The sequence below is a fragment of the Camelus bactrianus genome, chromosome 7, assembly GCF_048773025.1.
Source record: "Camelus bactrianus isolate YW-2024 breed Bactrian camel chromosome 7, ASM4877302v1, whole genome shotgun sequence".
Lineage (NCBI taxonomy): Eukaryota > Metazoa > Chordata > Mammalia > Artiodactyla > Camelidae > Camelus > Camelus bactrianus.
Genome location: NC_133545.1, coordinates 59,707,050 through 59,728,902, shown reverse-complemented (window position 1 = coordinate 59,728,902; position 21,853 = coordinate 59,707,050). Strand labels below are relative to the sequence as shown.

General features: G+C 39.5%; 1 protein-coding gene across 3 annotated transcripts in view; it reads right to left on the bottom strand.

Moving 5' to 3' along the window:
• SLC25A13 (solute carrier family 25 member 13) overlaps positions 1-21,853 on the bottom strand; it is a 179,820-nt gene that overhangs the window by 79,808 nt on the left and 78,159 nt on the right. For all 3 annotated transcript variants that reach the window (XM_010972366.3, XM_010972374.3, XM_045508640.2), the window contains one exon: positions 8,540-8,679. In XM_010972366.3, coding sequence (XP_010970668.1) covers positions 8,540-8,679 — 140 coding nt within the window. The remainder of the gene's footprint in view (positions 1-8,539; positions 8,680-21,853) is intronic.

The following is a 21,853-nucleotide window of genomic DNA, read 5'->3' as shown; positions in this document are numbered from 1 at the left end:
AAAGGCAAACAGCTGCTGTTATTAAGAGCATGCTATGCTCCCAGGACAGGTGCATTCTGCTTCACCTCTCACCAACCTTGTAAGGTGGGACTGGCCACCACCTCCACTTTGGAGACGGAAAAATAGGGCAAAGAGCAAGTGAGCATCACATGACACTGAGGATGGAACTGGACGTGCAGCCGGGCAGCCTGGCTCCAGAGCTAACTTCCCATCCTATATGGACTGCCTGTTACGTTTAGGGGAAGGTCTACCAAAAACCAGAAGGGAAAAACAATGGTTGTAGAAATGAATGAGATCATCCCACAATACGTACAAAGAGCAGGCAGATGACAAAAATGGAACCGCTATCTAAATAAGTGAGCGGAGACCGTAAAATCGAGGGCCTGAGACCCGTGGAAAACCCAGAGAGCTGGATGAAGGCACAGCTGTGCCAAGAGAGCTCTTATCAGGAACAGGCCCCAGGGTGCTCACTAAATGCTGTTGATGGAGACAGTAAGGACTTTCAAGAGAAGAGCCCTCCTTCACCGAAGGCCAGGAGGTCGCATGGCAAGGAGCTGCACAGCTCTCTAAGGCAACTCTGCTCCAGCACATGAAAGGAGGCCCAAATTCTCTTTAATATTTGCCAGTAAACAGTGTTCTGTTCCTTCTACTCTGGTACACGATGATTAATGGAATAGACTTCTATTGTAGCCGTTTCCAACTACTTCAACACACCCATTCAGATCGCTGAGGAGAAAAAAAAAATCAAACTCTTCAAAATTGCTAGCTGTACAGAAATAAACACGTATCGGGGTTATACCACTTTAGGTTTAACATTCATGCTTCTAATAGTTCCAGGCCTGTCATTTCCTTAATAATCTCCAATTTTCAAGTGAGTATACTTTGAATGCAAAAAAATCTCTCCACCTCTTTTAGATGTGCGAGTTTGTGCTTCAGCCTGAGAACAATGTATCAGGGACAAAAAAAAAAAAAAAAAAAAAAAAACCACCAACAGACCCACAAAACAAGCAGCAGATCCAGATGACTTACACTATAAAGCCAAGAATGCCAAACAGACCCCTGGTTACTTTGCATTTTGGTGTTTCCCACAGTTTTGAAATTTAAAAAGTCTATCTAAAATGTTAATTAAAATGGGTTATCAACAAGGTATATAATTCAAAAGAATTGCTTTTTAGGGGTGGTAGTAGAATAATTCTGGGGAAAATGCAGGTAATTAATGAAAACAAGGAATAAAAATGTATAAAGAAGGTTTGCTTACAAAATATGGTATTACATTTAGCCCTATTTTAAATAAATTCTGTATTACATCAAGTATCAGAACCTATATTATTTAATATATAAGTATCATTTTCATAATCCTATGCTAATACGATAGAAAAAAATCTAGTTAAAATAAAGAGCCACATAATTTTAAACAGATTAGAAAAACAGAAACTTGGCAATGGAACAGGTACAGAGATAAGTGTACACTCGCAACATTTTCCCGGGCTGCCGAACACTCAGCCTATGTAATCAGATTCTGAGAGTTCGACCTGAAATTTCATCCCCAGTTCACTGGGTGGGGCTTTTCACTCAAGCAGTCTTCAGAAGCAGTGTTGCATGTACACCGCACACACAGCGACACCTCGGCAGCAACCCAGTACAGAGCTTTTCCATCTCAATTTTCTTGCTCTCCTGATTTAACGTTAAACTTCACAGTGGGTATCAGCTGGGGAGATGCTGTATGGAGTGTTCATTTTTTTTTTACCAGGATGTTACTGTAAAAGCCTGCACACCAGGCTACTCAACAAAACAGCAAGCTGACTAACACCGTGGACACAACAGCACAATGAATTCTGATTTCTTCTGCCCAGAGAGCAGAAAGTGCAGTGTGAATGAAATGAGTCCTGCATCTAATTCTCCAAGTGACCAGGCTATTCCCCACATCTCTGCTCACCCAACGCCAAACTAGCACTGGCTCCCATTTGGACACAAAACACAACCTCGTCTCTTGGAAAAGCTGAGGGCAAAGCAACATTAGCTACTACTACTCATTGTTTCATTTCGGAACACCAAGAGGCGCTGCATTTGTGAAGCAGTACCAAAGCTGTGCTGCAGACCCCAACTGGTCCAGTTTAAAATCAACATAAAAAGCATGCACATGTTAAAAGTGCAAATATAATCATGGTCTCTGGCTGCTAAAGGCCCATGGTCTAGATGTTTTAATTAACACAGATGGCAAATTGGGGGACCGAGGGGAGGCACAAATGGCTTGGGTTAGTCGAGCCTAAGCAAGGACTCTGTCAGTGGTCCACCAGCCTGTGTAAACCACTGCGGCTTCTGCATGCAGTAGAAGTTCTACAAGGCACTGCTTTCTGTTAATACCCGAAATGCTCATTCAGTTCCAAAGCTGGAGAATCTGATGTTGCTGTGGTTGAAGGTTTTATTTTGTTTTGTTTAGTGGCGGTGGTGGGGAAACAATTTCTTTTCTTCAACAAGCACAGCCTTTTGTGATCAAAGTTTGTCTTATACCAGGACACCTTGACATACATGGCTGCAAACCTGTGACTAAAAGCAGCTGACTGGGAGTGGTGACTCTCTGGCCCCCAAAGGGACAGCTGGTAACCCCAGCACCTGGGAGCAGCTGACTTCCAGACCTCTACCCTTTGGGGCTCAGAACCTGAATAACCCAAATGTCTATTTTACACAAAACACTTGGGCTCATCTGTATGCCATACTGACCCAGAAGCCAAAATACTGGTCAACTTGAGTTAACAAAAAGAACCAAAATTGTTCAGTTGTATTATTGGCCTGAATATGCTTTGGCACCCAGCGGGGCTGTCACGGGGCTCACGTGATCAGACGACAAGGCTCCTGACCGCTGTGAACAGTCGGTCTTGGGCACTGGACACAGCTCTGACTCCTGGGTTCTACTCCCAGCTCTACCACCTGTGAGTCACCCCTCTGGGTTTCATCATCTGTCTCCTGACAAAAGGAGGACCTGGATAAAGCTACCGTCAGACACTTACACCACTGTGACTGGGGCTTTCTGCTGGGTCAGGTAACGTCACTTTTAAACTGTATTTGATGAGAAGTCATTAGAGAGAATTTTTAGCCCATTCCCTCGCTCGTCAGTTATCCTGTTTCTTGGCTAACAAATGGAATTCCAACTTCAAAATCTGGCCTCTCCACCAATTTAGAGCGCTGCTAATTTCTGGATGATTCCTCCTCCCACAGCAAATAGGAGGGGGGCCTCTGGAAACAGAATAAACTTCCTGGATCCATATAGTGGGGAACAGAATTTTCTTGGAAATGCCCAGGCCTGTGGGGCCATGCGTAGAACTCCTATAGTACCCGAAGTCCAAGGAACTGAGGAGGGGAGGTGGAGACAACCTGGCAACATGCAGACGTGAACGGGGATCACACACAAAGCAGGCCTTACGGCCCCTCACCCACCTCCTCCACCTCCTCCTCCCATGCTCCCTACCTCACTCAACCACCACCACCCTCCCGAGCCTAAAACACAGGGGTCAGCTCTGAGTTCTGCATCTCCTTAACTGTCCTCATCCTAGTAAATCCCCAAGCCTGGTCAGGCCTGTTCCTTTGACTTTTCTTAAATCCATTTTCTCTAGTTCATTACTGTCAGTATGTCAATATCCAACTCAGACCACAGCCATTTCTCTCTTGGATGAGAAAGTGACCAGCTGGTCTCCCTCTCCCCTTGACTTTTCATACAACAGCCGGCGGGGTCCTTCTGAAACACAAATCTGATCATGTTTGCCTCTCCAAGCTCCCCATCAACCTTAGAATAAAGACCTGGACACCAGACTCAGTGCTTTTAAACAATCAGGCTTCTGCCATCAAGGCCAATGTTTCTCAATGCGTGGCCCTCGGACACCTGAAGCATCACAATTCAGGATGCCTGTTGAAAAGGCGGTTTCTCAGGCCCTATCCAGAACTACTGAATCAGACCCCTGGTGGGGACAGAGGCCCAGGGCTCAGCCTTTTAAAATAATCACTTGGGAAAAACTTAAGACAAAATTTGAAAAACACTGCTAGAGATTTAGGAAAATTAAAACCAACATCAGTTCCACCTGTCTCATCTGGAACAAATCCAGAAGATTCCAAGCTTCTCTGTGCTCATTTTTCACAACAGCAACTCCTTAAGGTGATTGTAAGGAGTAAAGTTAAAACACTTTCTAAGCTTTAAAATACTATACGAGAGGTCATTATCAGCAGCAGTTTCCCAGTTAACAGGCATATTGCACTGGGTAGCAATTCAACACTTTTCTATCCTGAGACTGGAGCCACTAGAAACACCAATGTATAGATTATTTTTAAATCGTAATAATTTATATGTGAAATATATACCCATAATTATAAAGCATTACCAAAAAGTATTTAGCAACAACAGTAACACGCACCTCTACCACAGCTTTTTTTATTATCATATGTGGCAACTGATGGGTAGGGATAAGGAAAGCTAAATGTCCAGCAATGCATGACTGTACACATCTATTCAGAAGCAAAGCCCCTTCCAGGAACAGAAACTAACTTCACAGCCATGGCCCTGGAAACAGTATAGCGGAGGACGGGGGTAACAACATATTTTTTAACCCCTCACATGTCTGTGATCTTATGGAAGAAGTTAAGCTCTAGAACAGTTGCTCTGAACTCTTCTAAGGTACTCCTTTGGGAAATCTAATGAAAGCCATGAGTATTTCCCCATAAAATTACCTGTAAATGCAAAATTTTACCCTGGAGTCTATTTATTCTTTTGCATATAATAGGGGATAATGATAATTACCTCTCAGGGTATTGGGGGATGCTATTATCAGAAATAGAATATTTAAAAGCACTTTGTAAACCATAAAGGTCGTTACTATTACTACTTTTTTTTTTCAGAGTGACTCTTAGTCCCGACTCTACAGAATAATTTGGCAGAAATATTTAAGAGGACTTTCTTTCACTTACTGAATTGGGTGGTTTTGCCCCAATGCGAGTAATAATCACAAGAAATACTTCCAAATAGGGTAGAGAGTTCTATGTTAATATCATTAATGAATAGGAGTTCCATCAGAATAGAATAGGAAAATCTCTCCAAGCTGTTTTCTAAATCTACTGTTTTCAGTATATTATAATCCATTTTTCACCTAGTAACCATAAAATTAGAGCTCTGCTCTAGAAGCTGAGAGCAGAGGTTTGTGAAAAGCTTTACAGACTATTTTAAAATACACATACATGCACACCCACATATAAAACTGTATTCACATTCACTCATGCAGTGAAGTGGAGATGATAGAACTGGGCATAAAAAATAGCAGCAGAGGATGCAATAGCACTAATGATGGAGTTAACAGGACTGTGGCCCCACTCTCTTCTGAAATCCTTTCCTACCAGTGAGGGACAGACTCTAGGAAAGAGGCTTTGTGCCCCTGCTACTTGCTTCAAGGCTACCATTTAGATACAAAGTATAAAGGAGGCTTAGAACGTTAAGCTCACAGTGTATCAAAGTTATTCTTCACTTTATGAATTTCAGCACCAAAGCACAGAACAGGACATTCAGCTCAGCATTCAACTGATGCCCATGCCCAGCACCACCTCAGATGGTACCTGGGCAGACACGTGAACAAATCAAGTCCTCACAGTCACATGGTGGCTTAACACAAACTCATACTGGCTTAGATACACTAAAACACTTAAGTCAAGGGAAAAAAATTAACCTTGCAGAGAATGGCACTGCACACCGATCACAAACAGGTGTCTGTCCATACATAAGCACAGGGGTGAGGCTGAGATGGCTGGGGCCAACCTGAGCTCCCCTCTAGGACCTCCAGTGGGACTGACAGGTGTTGGTGACAAAAGGCTCAGGCTCCCTGAAACCACAAGCACTTCTCAGCTGACCCTATGGTTGCTCCTCTTCCTCCTCGGGTGACAGGTAGGGACATGCATGGTGGCCGATCTTTCACATCTCAAGCAGCAAGTGTCTGCTTTCATGAGCTTGGTGCCAGCCAGGGAGCTGCTGCCTGCATTTGTGAGCCCTGCCCTAGAGCAGAAAGGCGGGCACATGCTTAACAAAGCAAGAGTCCAAAACACAGGAGATTAAGTTCACTTACATCTTTAAGAAGTTCCCTGCATCCAGCAAGGAGCCCCAAAGAGCAAACAATGTATGTGAAGCTGAGGTCTGAAGCTCCACCTTCATTCAGAAAAGACTTCAAAGGAAGCCAAGAAAGCATCTGAATGGGGGGGAGGGGGGCCAATGGTAGACATCAAGACTGGCATCTCATTGACATTCATATCAAGTCGATCATGATACATCCATTAATTCCTTTAAATCCAGGCCTGGTGTGGCACACAGAAAGACCCCAATTATCTACCAAAACCATTTGACTCTAGGAACTAAAGTTTAGCACTTGAATTCTGGCTACAAAGTCAAAATCATCCCACTGCATTCACCATCAAAGAGCGGAGTCAAATATAAGTGAATGTCCTACAAGTTGCAGCTGGAAACCTAATCAGTGATCCATGAATCATCTAATCCTCAACTCTGGCTCCTCCATATCTTCAGGAAGACCCAGAAGCAGCTGAGTGGTTTACAGCCGACTCAATTCAGCATAATTGATACTTGCTTAAAGGGAAACGCGATCATCCTCACTATTGCTAACATCCCATTAAGACTAAAAGTTAATTAGGCTGTGTTCCATAAAGTCAATTTGAGGCATTTGTCTCAATAGCATTATTGTAATTATTCCTCATCAAAATGAACACCACTTCCTACTGCGCGCCAACGTCTTGTGTAAACAACAGCACAAACCCAACAACTCACATTCCATTCTCCACCTGAGTTATTCAAGTAGGTTTATGTTTATGTAGAACCGCAAACAGAATTCATAGACAGTAACATGTTTAAAAACACACACACATACAGGCATATTCAAGGTATCTTGTTTGAAGTTTCCAAAGGCTGGGAAAATAAAAGCAAACTAAAAAGCATGACACATTTGATATATCATAACGATACCAGTAAAAGACAAAAAGAAGCACCTACTAAAGTCAACCTACTATACATGCTGGTGCCTAAGAATGGAGACCACAAAATGCTGACTGAGCGCACGGCGTGGTGTCTGTGTGCCCTGTACCCGCCGCCCCCACCCCACGACTGTGTTTCCAGCCACTCCTCAGAAGGCTCTGGCAAGATCTCAGGCACACAAAAGAAGCAGGGGCACCAGGATACCTGCTGACGATGTTACTAATAACCAAGAACAGAAGGTGGTCAGGAGGGGTGGACAGGCTGGGGAGGGGGAGCAGTGAAACAGGTGAAGGAGACTAAGGTACACGCCTCCAGTAATGAAATAAATAAGCCGTAAGGATGCCATAGACAACACAAGGAATGTGGTCAATAACACTGTCATAGCTTTGTATGGGGACAGAGGGTTCCCAGACGTATCGTGATGATCATTTCATAACAGGTGCATGTGTCAAATCACTATACCGCACACCTGAAAGCAACATAATACTGCACATCAACCACAGTTCAATTAAAAAAAAAAAAAAGATGGTTTCCCTGGTAAAATTTTCCTCAAGACCCAGAATTTAAACAGCAAACTAATTCCCTTGAACAAATCTTCTTAAACATTATATTTAATAAAATATAAATAAAATTAAATTGTTAGAGAAACAAAACTAAGGCGTTAAAATCCAAAAGGAAGAGTGGTTTATCATAAAGGCCTACATATCGTATAGGTATTGACCTCTAATGAATAAACTTTAATATCAGAATTAACACAGTCTTAATATCATGCTTCAAGAGGAAAACTAAACTGCAATCATAGTTTGTCACTACTAGTCCACTGGCATCATCTATTGCCCAGTGAAATGACCGCAATGGGGGCAATAAAGAGAGAAAGGCTGGAGGGACAGGGCCAGGGCTATCCCAGAACTGCAGACAACTCCCCCAGAGCTGAACCCCAGACTTGGACAGCAAGTGCCCTCAAACAGTGATTCTCAAAATTGGCTGCACATTAAAAGCACCCGAAAAGCTTTAAACAGCCAACACCCAGGCTGTCCCCCTCCTCCCTCCCTCATCAAATCTAATCTCTCAAGGTGGGGGACCCAAACAACCACAGTTCTTAAAGCTGCCCAGGTGATTCCAACGTGCAGTCAAATGCCAGACCCAGTGCCTTGTCTATAAAAGGCCTCAGGAGGAGTGATTCCACCATTAAATGCTGATGACGACATCTGTCCATTTCTCAAGGGAAAACAAAATACTGGTAAATAGTAAGTAGTGGAACCAGTCATAAGCCGAGAGTCCAGGTTCTGGTTTTGCCCCTCTTGATTTATGTGACTTTTCAGCAAGTGCTTGATTTCCTGGGGCCTCCGTCTGTATGTCATTTAAACATGAAGGGGTCTACAGGGTCTGGGAGAGCCCACTGAACCCTGTGGTTCTTACATACTAATAAAGCAATGCTTCCAAGTAGGAGGGCTCGGCAGGGTTAGCAAGTCTGCATCAGGATCCCAGTTTTATTCACTCTTTTTAACTTTTTATCAGAGTTGGACCCACCAGTAGAAACTGAGTGAATTCCGCATAGGTCAAGTGTCTTTTTCTTTCTTTTCCAAAATGTAGTTGCACAAATTCTGAATCCCAGTTAAATGGAATATGTTGATGAATTGTGGTCTGTCCAAAAACTTGCTTCACATCCTCTAAAAAAAGGAAAGAAAGATTCGTTAAAACAAAGCAAATCAGGTTGTTCCCTTATAAAGCCTGTTATTAAAAGGATATCACTACTTTCTTTGTATAAAAAGTAACTTTAAAAACACATGCAGATTATAAAACCATGGCAGAAAAAAAAGTGGGAGTCTCATGAAATCAAATAATCCTACACAATAAAAGGAAAAAAATCAAGAAGTCTCACACACACACAGCCTAAAAGGCAGTAGTAAACCAAAGTAATCAGCGAAATTTCATATTGTCATCTGTTTTGTTTCAACAAATATTATTTTCCAGGCACTTCAGTGGCAGGAAACACACACATATATACAGGAACACATATAATACTATACAAGTCTTAAATAGCATCCTTTATCAAGCTATTCAAATGTTTTAGAGGATTTAGAAATCGGTTAGCTGTAAATCTCAAAGCATGTATTCAACAGCACCAAGACTCTACCGGTGTTTTACCAAGTTCCACAGTTCCAGATGCCACGCTTGATGACAAAGGCCAGGGGAAGAAAAGCCAAGAGCCCAGCCCCTCACTCTGTCCTGCACACTCCACCTTGACACAGGCTCTCAGACGGTGCAAACAACCCCGCTTTAAGATGGGCTACCAACTGTCCTACATACCAACGCTTCCCCTCCGTCAGCCTCTACTACAGAAGTCAGAGGACTGGCAGAGAACAGGGGAAAAAAATGAGATACCTTACTTTTCTAAAGCCAGATGCTTTTATTCACTGGTCTTCCCCCCTCTCCCAGCAAGAGTATGTTTGGAGGGGAAAGGGGCACAAATTATATTCATGAATTTGCCCTGACCTTCACATCTTTAAATAAAGCTCCCAAACCTGCTCATTTTTATGAGCAAACTATGCTACCTTGTTTTCTTCCCTCTGCATCTATTTAACAAGAGAAGAAAGAAGTAAATTCTTTAGTCCTCTAAAGGGTGCCCCAAAATCTGGCATGTTTCCACTGTTTCCCCCTCCTTCCGCCCACCCCTTTACACACACAAGTTTTTATTCCATGCTTTTAAAGCTTCCAGAAATTTTGAAAATCTTGCCATGAAGAAACAATAGTGCTGCCATCAGAATAAGCCTGTGTGTGTATCTGCACAGAGAAGGCAATAAAAATCAGAATTAAGCCAGGCAAAAATTTTATAAAAGATGGCAGAAAACCTCAGGCTGACCCTGATGAGGACAATGAAATAAAAAGTTTTAAAGTGTAACCTCCAATTTCTTTGAATTTATTCTGTGTTCTCCACTTTTAGGAAAGTGGAGACAGAACATAAGAAGAATGAAGTGAATCAAGTAATTGGGATTTAAGAGGTAAAAAAGGAAAGACTCTCAGAGGATGGCAGGTAATGGGAGGTGGAGGGTGATGAATGAAATGAATTAAGTAGGAAGAGACTCCTCAAATTTCCTTTAGGCTCTGAAACACCTGAGAAGAAATTACCAAACTGAAATTCAGAAGACTTGGGTTCAAATTCTACTACTTATAGTCGCTAAAATTTCTAACACACTTGCCATGTGCCAGGTATTTTTGTCCTAATGGCTATCTATGGTAAAATAGACATTAACCTAGATAATATGCAGTTCCTTTCCTGTTCTAAATTTCTATGCCACTTTTATCCAGAGGAAACTAATTCAAAAAAATACATCCATCCCAATGTTCATAGCAGCACTACTGACAATAGCCAAGACATGGAAGCAAGCTAAATGCGTACAGATAGATGCCTGGATTAAGAAGCTATAGTATACATACATATATACCCACACACATACAATGGAATACTGCTCAGCCATAAAAAAGAATAAAATAATGCCATTTGCAGCAACATGGATGGACCTGGAGACCATCATACTATGTGTAGTAAGCCAGAAAGAGAAAGAAAAATACTATATAATATCACTTACATGTGGAACCTTAAAAAAAAAAACTTATTTAAAAAAAAAAAACTGATTCACAGACACAGAAAACAAACTTATGGTTACCAAGGGGAAATGGGGGGAGAAGGGATAAATTGGGAGCTGGGAATTTGCAGATACTACTATATATAGATAAACAACAAGGTCCTACTATATAGCACAGGGAACTATATTCAATGCCTCAGAAGGGCCTATAATGAAAAAGAAAATGAAAAGAAATATACATATATATGCATAAATGAATCACTATGTTGTACACCAGAAATTAACACATTGTATATTGTATACTTCAATTAAAAAAAAGAATAAAAATAAATTTCTACGCCTCTATATGAAGTAGGCCCAGCACAGATTGAAGGAAGGCCCCACAATCTTCTAATCAAGACCAATTATCTAATGAGAAATGATGTTCAAATGACAGGAATGTGACCAAAAGAAAAAAAAGAACATAATTTTTTATACTATAAAAAAATTTAACTACAGTAACATTTTGGAGAAATACACAAATGAAAATGGCTTTTTGGTTGTTTTTCTGCCAAGCTGGTGAAATAAAGATTCCTTTCTGCCACGTATTCTGTTAAAATAACATTTCAAAGCAATAATCATAGGATAGCTGTCAAAAAATGAGGTCTTTCCTTTTCTTGACCTTTCCTTAAATATCCTACAGAAAGTATTGACCCAATATTGACACATAAAGCTAAGGCACTTATTTTCCATTTTAATATTTATGTGGTATATATAATATATACAATAAATTTAAGTTACTCAAAACTTAGTAAATGAATTTAAAATGTGCCTCACTCTAACCAATAATCTTATCTTTCCTATAATTAAAGTAACTATCATTTACTGCTTACCAGAACTCTGACTTGAACCCAAAACTGTGAACTTTGAACCCTAAGTCTAGAGCCTTTTCCACTGTACCATTAGCGCTCATCTCTCTTATGCAAATACCTGTCTCAAGTATTGAGATCTAGTCCCTCTGAAGTACAGAGCTATATGTGATCCCTAAGATGCGTTTCAGCTCTACAAACTGTCTATCTTACAGACCTGTACTACTGAGAACGTATTTTTAACCAAATCTCTCTATATAGAATGTATAGGTATGCAGACAGGTCTGTGTAAGTATACATATTTATTATATACAACTTCACTATTTACATAGATTATTAGACCCTGAGAACAAAGGCCCTGTTTTTCACATCTGGTTCTCCCACTGTGGCTGGCACAATGGAGCAACTACTAAGTCGTGGCTGAATTTAAACAAATAAGGAAAGGTTTACAATAGTGCACATTAAGGATAGTGGTATTACCCCTCTGAGGCACTAGTTTCCACCTTACTGAAAAGCCATTTCAGCAATCATTTCCTAAGATTTTAGTGAAGTGCGTAAGAATCATCAGTCTTGCTTATTCAAGCCTCCAGCCCCGTGCCCAGGAGGATTCAGTGGGCTAAAGAACCTACATTTGAATTAGAACCCCATGTTTTTCTGATGCAAGGATGGGTCTAGGACCACATTTTGAAAAACACTGTCCTAAAGGGTTACGGAAGGGTTTTTTTTTTTTTTTTTTTCAATTCCCCACTGAAACAAATAAACAGGAAAGGGAGGCAGTGGGAAAGATTCTCCAGACTAGCCAATATAATGCAGTAAGTGTAAACACAGGCCACCTATACATGCCAAGGGGACATGCAGGTTGTACAATGCAGTAAATGACATTGTGACTGGTGCTCCCTAGAGCTGGACAGTTTACAAACTACATGGCCCTGAGGATGTGGTCCATTATCAGTTCTCAGCTGTTCTAACATACCAGCTACCACAGCTATGAGCACTGTACTGGGTCCTCTGGGAAGTGAAAGGGTGCTGAATCCAAGCCTAACCCATGAAAAATCATTAAATAACGGATCCAAGTGTATACTGGATTAAGTGCTAAACTGTAGGAGTTCCTTCTGGCAAAGAAAGAGACGTTTAAGCTGGGGGCAGGGGGAATGGATGCTTACAAAAGTGGGAAGAAAAAGCTTCTTGGAGAAGATAAAACTTGGTCCTGAGGGCTGTGGAGGATTTATTCAGATGAATCTGTGAGGGAGTTTCTCAGCAAAGAGCAAAAGCATGAAGAAGGGTTCGTTTCTTTTGAAGTGAATTAAAGGTCCAAACAGAGCACTTTGAACCAAAGCCACCTGCTGTCACTGAGACATGACAGATGCTGGTCCAGGCACTTACAGATGTTGGCTCACTTGCCAGCAGCAAATATTATTATTTTTAAACACCAAGGATTGATGCTACATTTATGGTGAAGAAAAGATTGCTATGGGAAGAACATTTGGTCATGGAATTCCACAGAAAAAAAGGCCCGGAGTTTTCCACTACTCGACACAATTTCTACAAGATTTGTTTTTCACTCTCTTAACTTACCTAACAGAGGTTTATGTACTCAAATATCTTAAGATTACCAAGCTATTCTAATTGGACAAAATAAATGATTTGTGCATGAGGGAAGAAGGATTATTGGTAAAGAGGAAAAACTACTAATATTTTTATAGTCATTTTCATGGCTAATCAATTCATTGGAGAAAATAAAATATTAAATTTTGTCACTCTGGAAAACTCACACTTTTTCTCCAAAAATATTTTATAGGTTCCTAAGTCTTTGAAGATTTCATCCTGCTCCAATAAGTCATTCCAAGGCATTGGTCTTCTGAAATGTGTGGCCCCTATATTTTCCTGTCGATTTGTGACTAGAAACAAGGTCTATAAACCCAACAGTCACAATGACTTTTGGAATTTCCCCCCTAACTGTGGAAGACACTGTAATATCACTCAGGTGAATACTCTTTTCTCCTTTTAGGAGGCAAAAATAGTTTTCTCACTTAACATCTGATTGTTTAAGGTTTGCCATGCCTTATGAGGCAACGAGAGGTAAGAGTACCCCTTCCATTATACAGGTGGAAAGTCAGAAACTAATAAACCAAGTGACTTTCAAATCTGCTCTGTACTCTGGCTTTTATGGGAAATTGCATGAGCTTTGCCATTAAAGCCTCCAGGAGTCAATCTTAGGGCCATCCTCTTGCTAAACTTCCACCATTTCTTGACTTTTCCTAATCTAACTTGTAGTCCTAGGAAGGAAAAAGGAAACCCAAAATGTCTCAGGCTTTTTGGTTATTTCGTTCAGTGAAATATGTATATAAATATATAAAAATATATAAATATAAACTATAACTCATAACTCACCAGGTGATGGCTTTCAAATAAAGCATTATTCAGCAGATTTATCACTAACTAACTTTAAAAAAAATTAAAAGAAGGTCTCTCCTAGTCTAATGCACAAGGTCTTAAAATCTCACCCCCGGGTTGAGGTCATATAGGCAAAGAAGCAATACTGAATTAGCAATGCAATATGAGTGAAGCACTGGATACACATTTTGGATATTTAAAGTTATATTTTTCTTAGCTCAGCCACTCCTCCTCAAAGTAAAAACAAATTAGAATTCTTATCTCTCAAAGTAAAGTATAATCACTGTTATTTCAGCATGCGCCAAACAAACTATGTTTGGAAGGCCTATTAATCCCCATAACATCACCCAGTAATAGTGATATTATTTAAAGCAAGACTTCACCAAATAAGCTCAAAGAGCCTTTGAGTTTATTTGTGGGAACTCTGCTTTCTTCATAAATGTTTCTAGCTTAAAACGTTTGCTACTTTTTTTTTTTTTTAGTTTATAAAAAGACAATTACAAAGTGGTAAATTTCCTCCCTAAATATAACCTCAAAAAAGTCACCTAATTTCCCCTAATACGTTTCCCCAGCTACACAGTATGGTTGTGGTGGAAAGAGCTGTGATTTTTAAAAGCGAGGCCACAGATGACATTATCCTGTGTATTAAAAGTCCTAAGGAATCCACTAAAAAACTACTAAAACTGATGAGTCCAGAGCACTGTTGAGGGATACAAGATCAACTTGCAAAGATCAATTGTATTTCTATACAAAAGATATAAGCAGTCCAAAAATGAAATCAAGAAAACAACTGCATCTGTAATAGCTTCAAAAAAGAGTAAAACACTCAGGAAAAAATTAAAAGACATCCAAAACCTATACTCTAAAAACTACAAAACACTACTGAAAAAAATGAAAGAAGATCTAAATAAATGGAAAGATATTCCATGTTCATAGATTGGAATACCTAATACTGTTAAGATGGCAATAGTCCCCAAAGTGATCAAAAGATTCAGTGTAATTCCTATCAAAATTCCAACTGGCTTTTTTGCAGAAAATGACAAGCAGATCTTAAAATTCATGTGGAAATTCAAGAGACCCAAGATAACCAAAATAATCTTGAGAAAGAAGAACAAAGTTGTATTTCAAATTTACCTCAAAGCTATGGTAATCAAGACTGTGTGGTATTGGCACAAAGATAGATACATAAACAAATGGAACAGAATTGAGAGTCAAGAAATAAACCCTTACATTTATGGATAATTGGTTTTCAACAAGGATAACAATTCAATAGGGAAAAATTAGTCTTTTCAACAAATGGTGCTGGGACAACTGGAGAGCCACATGTAAAAAAAAAAAAAAAAAAAAGAAGTTGGAACCCTACCTCACACCATACACAAAAACTAACTCAAAATGGAGCAAAGACCTAAATTAAATATAAGAGCTAAAACTGTGAAGTTGTTAAAGGAAAATATAAGTATAAATCTTTATGATTCTGGATTAGAAAACAGTTTCTTAGATGTAACATTAAAAACACAAACAACAAAAGACAGTAATATATAAATTGGACTGCTTCAAAATGTAAAACTTTTGTACTCCAAAAGATACCATCAACAAAGTTAAAAGACAGACTACAGAATGGAGGGAAAAAATGCAGAACATATACCTGATAAAGAACTCTGGAACTTTTGCATCTCAATAATAAAAAGACAAATCATCGAATTCTTAAAATGAACAAAGGATGTGAGTAGACATTTCTCCAAAAAAGACAAAATACACATGACAAGATGTTTAACATTATTAGCCATTAAGAAAATAAAGATTAAAAACACAATGAGATACTACTTCACCCCCATAAGTAACAAGTGTTGGTGAAGATGTGAAGAAATCTGAAACCCTAACACACTTCTGGTGGGAACATAAAATGGTGCAGTCACTTTGGAAAACAGTTGGACAGTTCTTCAAAAAGTTAAATGTAGTTACCATATGACCAAGCAGTTCCACTCCAAGGTATATATCCAAGAGAAACAAAAACATATATTAACATAAAAACTTGCCCACAAATGTTCATAGCAGCATTATTCACAATAGCCAAAAAGTGGAAACAACCCAAATGTCCATTAACTGAAGGATGAACAAAGTGTGGTATATCCGTAACAATGAGATGTTACTCATCAATAGAATATAGCACTATTACATGTCACAACATGGATAATTCTTGAAATCACTAAACTAAGAAGCCAGTCATAAAAGACCACATGTTGTACGATTCTATTTTTATGAAATGTCCACAATAGGCAAATCCATAGACAAAAAGTAGATTAGTGGCTGCTAGGGGAAAATGGGAGTGGGGAGTGAGGATCGCTAAGGTATGAGGTTTCTGGTTGAGGTGATGAAAAGATTCTACAACTGATGATGGCTGTGCAAATACGTTAATAGACTAAAAATCATTGAATCATATTATCTCAATAAAGCTGTTAAAAAAAAAAACCGAACTATCAAATCTGCTTCTTACTAATGAGTGACATTAAGCAAATTAATTACCCTGACTCCATTCTCTCAATCTATAAAATAGGAATAGAACATCTACCTCAGAGGGTTCTTCTGGAGCTAAGTGAGCCCCGTACAATGTTCTAAACACAGTAGGTAACCATTAAAACAGTAAAATTCCAAAATCTAAAGTCTTGATTATAATGAAGATTACTACGTGGGCACTAAACATTTACAAATGATACCAAAAAAAAGCAAGCACAGTGTGATTGAAAACATTATAGTTTGTACATTTCTCAGAAAGCAATAATTTTCCTCAAATATTTAAAACCCATCCTTCTTTTAGCTCACATATTAAAAATTTGAATGAAAAATGATAAAAACATGAATCTATTATGTTTCTGAAAGTATGAAATTAAGAAAGATTAAGAACCTCCACTCTTTACTTTGAAGATCTTTCAGACACTAGAAATATTTAATTGGCAAATTACTTGCACATGCCATTAAGTGGTTAGACTGAATTTGTTTTTACAAAATTCTATGGGCTCTTCTTCCTTAACCTCCACCACACTATAATCTGAAATCATCAAGGTCTTCACTTATGCAAATTTTAACTTTCTGTGTTTTTGTTTCCATACAGAGTAACTAAATTAATGTACTTTAATTTCCAAAAGATTCACTTTTTGAAGCTCCAAATCAACACAAACGAGTTTCCCATTAAGATAAAAAAGGTTCATCAGGCTACATTATTTCAAACACTGAATCATGATCTCTCTCATGGATCCTAAAAATGTCATTAATACAATAAACACAGAAAGGATGTTTCAGTTAAACCTGAAAGTAATCCATCCTCCACAGAGGCCAAGGGAGAGCTGCTGAACAGCACCCTTTGTCTCTGAGCAGCTTCACTGGGGTGCTTTTTCTAATGTGTGCTAAATTCCCAAAGAAAGTTGTGGTTTCGCTCGAAGGGAAATAATATTCCACCCTGCGGATACGGTTAACAACAGCTTATATGGCCATCTTCTTTCAGCACAGAGCAGAAGACAAATTGCTGAATTCGTAAGTTAAATAACATAATGGAGTAAGTGGGTGCAGACCTATCGCTGCTGCCACATGCACCCATATCGAGGTTTGCCATTTCAAACCCGTTTGACAAGTGCCTTTTTATATTAATCACCGTTAAGGGTCTGAAGAGGGAAGAGGTATCCTGGCTACAATTCAGACTCGCTCGAAGAAGTTCTAGGGGGAAGAAGGGTGCCATTAAACAAAGTACAGAGAAAGTACTTCACATACTCGGCTCCTTGCCTCTCCTCAGCTCTCTATAAGCCCCTGTAAACTTTATCATTATTATTATTCTGAACATGTAGGTACAGTGGTGGTAAGTGGCTTTCAAAAAATAAGCACACTCGCAGACACAGTGCGCACATACACAGGCAAGCTGAGCCGATTGTTATTCTGAAGTCATATATGGTGTTGGTGCACGGAGAAATGAGGGCCAATTTAAACCTCTTCCATTTCTGTACACTGAGAGGGATGGAAGTACCCTGACATGAGGTCACGTGGTATTCTGGAAAAGAGTATCATCCATCTAGTAGTGCCAGAAGGCAATGCTGTGGTTCCTACAAAACCAGTCACCTTCTACCTGTCCCTGCCTGTTTCCACATCCACGAAATAAAGCCATAAAATGACACCAGCCATTGTTCAACTGCAGCGGGAACTACGTTCCTTTGGAGAGCTTGTTCAAAACACATTGCCAAGCCCCACACCTGAAGATTTTGATTCAGCAGATTTGAGATGGAGCCAGGGAGTCCTCAGTTGTAATGAATAGCCCCCCAACCCCGCTGCTACCACAATGGGAACCTGTGCTCTGCCTTACTGATAAGAATCCTTTCTATTCTAAAATCTGATGGATCCATAAATCCTCAAGATGAATACACTATTTGAATCACCACAGTAAATGTTAGTTAACAATGACAAACGATCAAGGCTGGCAGCTATGTAGCATTTGATATTAATCTCCTATTGCATGCGTTATCTCAATCAACAGTGAGAGATGCCAACTGAGATGTTTTCAATCCATCTGCCAGAAGAAGTTATTTTCAACTGGATAGAATAAGTCATTAGCAGCCTTTCATAAAATCAAAAGTAGGTCAGTTAAAATGGTCTTTGGAGGTATAGAGAGGACTGTGGTTGCTCTCCAGATGTGTAAACTTGCTTTAATCATCTGTTGTCTTAATTATTCTTAACTTTCCTTACCACTAGAGAGAAACACACCAAAAAACTCAAACTCTTTGAAACCTTTAAAGCTGTACAAGGAATCCTAATTCATTCTCTAAATGCAAGTATAATATCTATATTATTTAAAACACCAATTTCCTAAGCTAGTTTCCTTAGACAGATGTTATCAAAAATAATTTCCTTGCAAAGGCATTAACGTACATTTAACCCGACTTAAATGCTTCAAGAGCAGATGTACTACAAGTGTACACCCACAGTGATCCCATATTAGTATAAAACTGTTTTATTTCAATTAAAATGTCTAACTATCCACCCCCAACATATACCTAAACTGTAATTTTCTCTGAGAACTTCTAATATGTTCTTGATTTTGTTTCCTTTATCAACCTATCAGAGCAAAAACTGCCTTGCAACTGTTGGAAGAAATCAGTCATTAGCAGCAAGATTACAGCAAATTTTCCAATTTAGAAAAACTGTATTTTTATCTCCTCTTACACTGAAAGAATAATGGTATAATTTTACTATTTTTAAGTGAGCAGTACCGTTTAAAACAGTCAAATTTTCCCAGTGCTCCAAGTTTTAGGTTTACTTTAGCTTTCTGTTCTCTGCACTTTCTTTCCTATTCACAAGTTCTCTTTTCCCTACATCTTACACACACACTCACATACACACATGAGGGGCAGACTTCCCCTAGCCCCGTCCCGTCCCCTATTCGGCCTCTCCATGCAGTCTTCTAAAGAACAGCTAACCTTCAGGCAGCAGTTAACTAAGGAGTGGCTTCACATGGCTATTGTAATTGACTCTCCAATTGACATTCCTCCACCTTCTCAACAGGCCTTTATCCCCCCTCCCCCATTTTTAAAATGGGGTGATGAAGTAGCAAAAAGTACAATATTTTAGCCATTTGAGCATGGACGATTCTCAAATTATCCCACCAACTGGAAGTGCTCTTTGATACCACTATCTTTCAAAATTGAAGCCATTATGGTCAATCGTGCAAATCCGCATTTAGCTTTTCGTAAATAGTGGATTTTTGACCCAATGAACTGGAACAGCTTCTGCACGGTCTCCAGGATCTCAAGACAAGGCACTCCACCCCAGGCAGGCCGCAATTCTCACCAAGGTTGAGGCTGGTTATTCTCAAAACTCACACTGTTCTTCTTCAACATGCTTCTCTACTGGAAAATGTGTAAGAAAATATACTTGGGTTCCCCCAAGATATAAAATAAAATCTACTCTTGGGAAATGACTTTCTTTCACCAAAATAATGTGTTATTTTTGTGAAACACCAAAATCAGAATCAATATTAACAAAGAACTTGGCTCAAGTAATGTTCCTCTGACTCTCAACCATTTTCCCCCTCGGTTACCTTTCTGAATATTTCATTTTCCAAATGTCTTTACAAAGATAATAATAAATGACCTTCTTTCTAGCGAGTTTTAAAAAATTATGGCTGAAGTTTTGTCCTCTTCCAGTCCAACAGCAACTTGAATCAAAAAGACTGAAGGAGGTTGTTTCCACATAATTCCCCATGTCAACCAGCGTGTCCGTTTCCCCAGAGCACACCAATTCCCTTCCATCACAGCAGGTGTTCCTGCACAAAACCTAACTGTGAACACAGGAAGAGCCCCTCCAAACACCAAGAAACACGTTGGAGAATTTACTAGAGGACATTAGAACTTGCTTCATTAGTTCTGTGGATTCTGTTTACTTCTCACACACAAAAGAAAGGTAGTTTCTCTTCAAATAGTTTGATGGTTAAACGTTTTTGTTTTTTTCCCCCCTGCAGGAATTCTCAGAGCCTTAGCAAATTAAAAATTTTAGGCCTGATGACTGTCTAACAGGAGAATTCTTTTTCACACAACACTATCATAAACAGGAAACGCCACTTTAAAGTACCCAAACTTACATTACCATTCAATAGTTAGGATTAAAGGACAAGAGACAAATGCAGTTTAGGAAAAGACTGATACTGAGCTAGCTTCTTTTGGATTCCAGACCAACTGACAGAGCTGAAGAAGAAAGCCAGCCAAGTCTCCCAGTGTGGCTCAGGGAATAGACTATTTTACAACTGAAGTTTTTAAACAGCAAAGCTGGAAAAGTCTTAAGATATTTCTGCTCATTCAACTGTCCCTCTTTAAAAAGCAGTACTTATCTTTTTGCAGACCACTGACCCCTTTGAGATTTGCTAAAAGCAAATGCTCATTTACACAAAACATAATCAAAAACTCTGGCCATTCACAGACGCCCTAACACTTAACCTAGAACCACAGAGTTGAGAATTCTTGTCTTTAAAGTTGAATTAAAAACCGCAGACACACATACACACACCCCCCACAATAATGAAACTAGGTGCTTGTGTTCACATAACAAGAACAGAAACTTAAATATTGCATATAAACATTTCATGAAATTTTGTCCACAAGTAATGAAAAAGGTAAGTCAAAGGAAAAGAAAAGCATGTAACTGCATTAAGCAAATAAAAACTTTACATTTCAGCTTAAGGAAGTACTCTGGTATAGAACATACTTTGAATTTTCAGAAGGCCGACTGTGACTTTAGCCAGAAGGTCCTCCATTACTGCTGAGTTAAAGTATTACTGTCACCCACTGCAGATACAACAACCAAAAACACATTGATAAATAGGAACAGTTAATGTTAAATTCACATCGTGAAAAAACCAGTCACTGGTGGGTGCAGTAAACATACCACATTAGCAGTTTCATTAAACACATACACACACATTTTCTTGAAATTCATAATGAAAATGCTTTGCTTTCTTTCCCAGCAACAAGAAGTAAGAAACTTGGGAAAATGAAAATGTTGCAAAACTACACTGCACCAACTTGCTCAGAGGACAGGTAAATCCTTTCAAACCCTGACTTTCAGTTCTCCTCACAAAATGGGAATGATCACCTACTTGCCTGTTTCACGGAGGAACTGGGGAGCCTGCACAAGGATCGTGGGCATGTCTGCCTCCAGCTCTGCCCCACTCCAATTAATGCAGCAAAACCCAGCTTTCCCAGGAGTCATCTGGATCCTGTCTCTGTCCTCTAAACAACCCTCAGGACTCCCAAGTGCCTTTCCTATCAAATAAAAAAAACTGCTCAGAGGCCTGCGGCGGCCTCTGTGATTCCCCTTCCACTCAAAATTCTGCTCACGTCAAAAGATAAAGCCTCCTGGGTAAAGCCCACATCAAGTTCATTTCAACAAACTACCTGGACATCTGTGTAACCGAGGCAACTTTCTATGTGTACTGAGAACTCTCATCCAGGCACATTCTTCCGTATAATTACTTTCCAGCATGG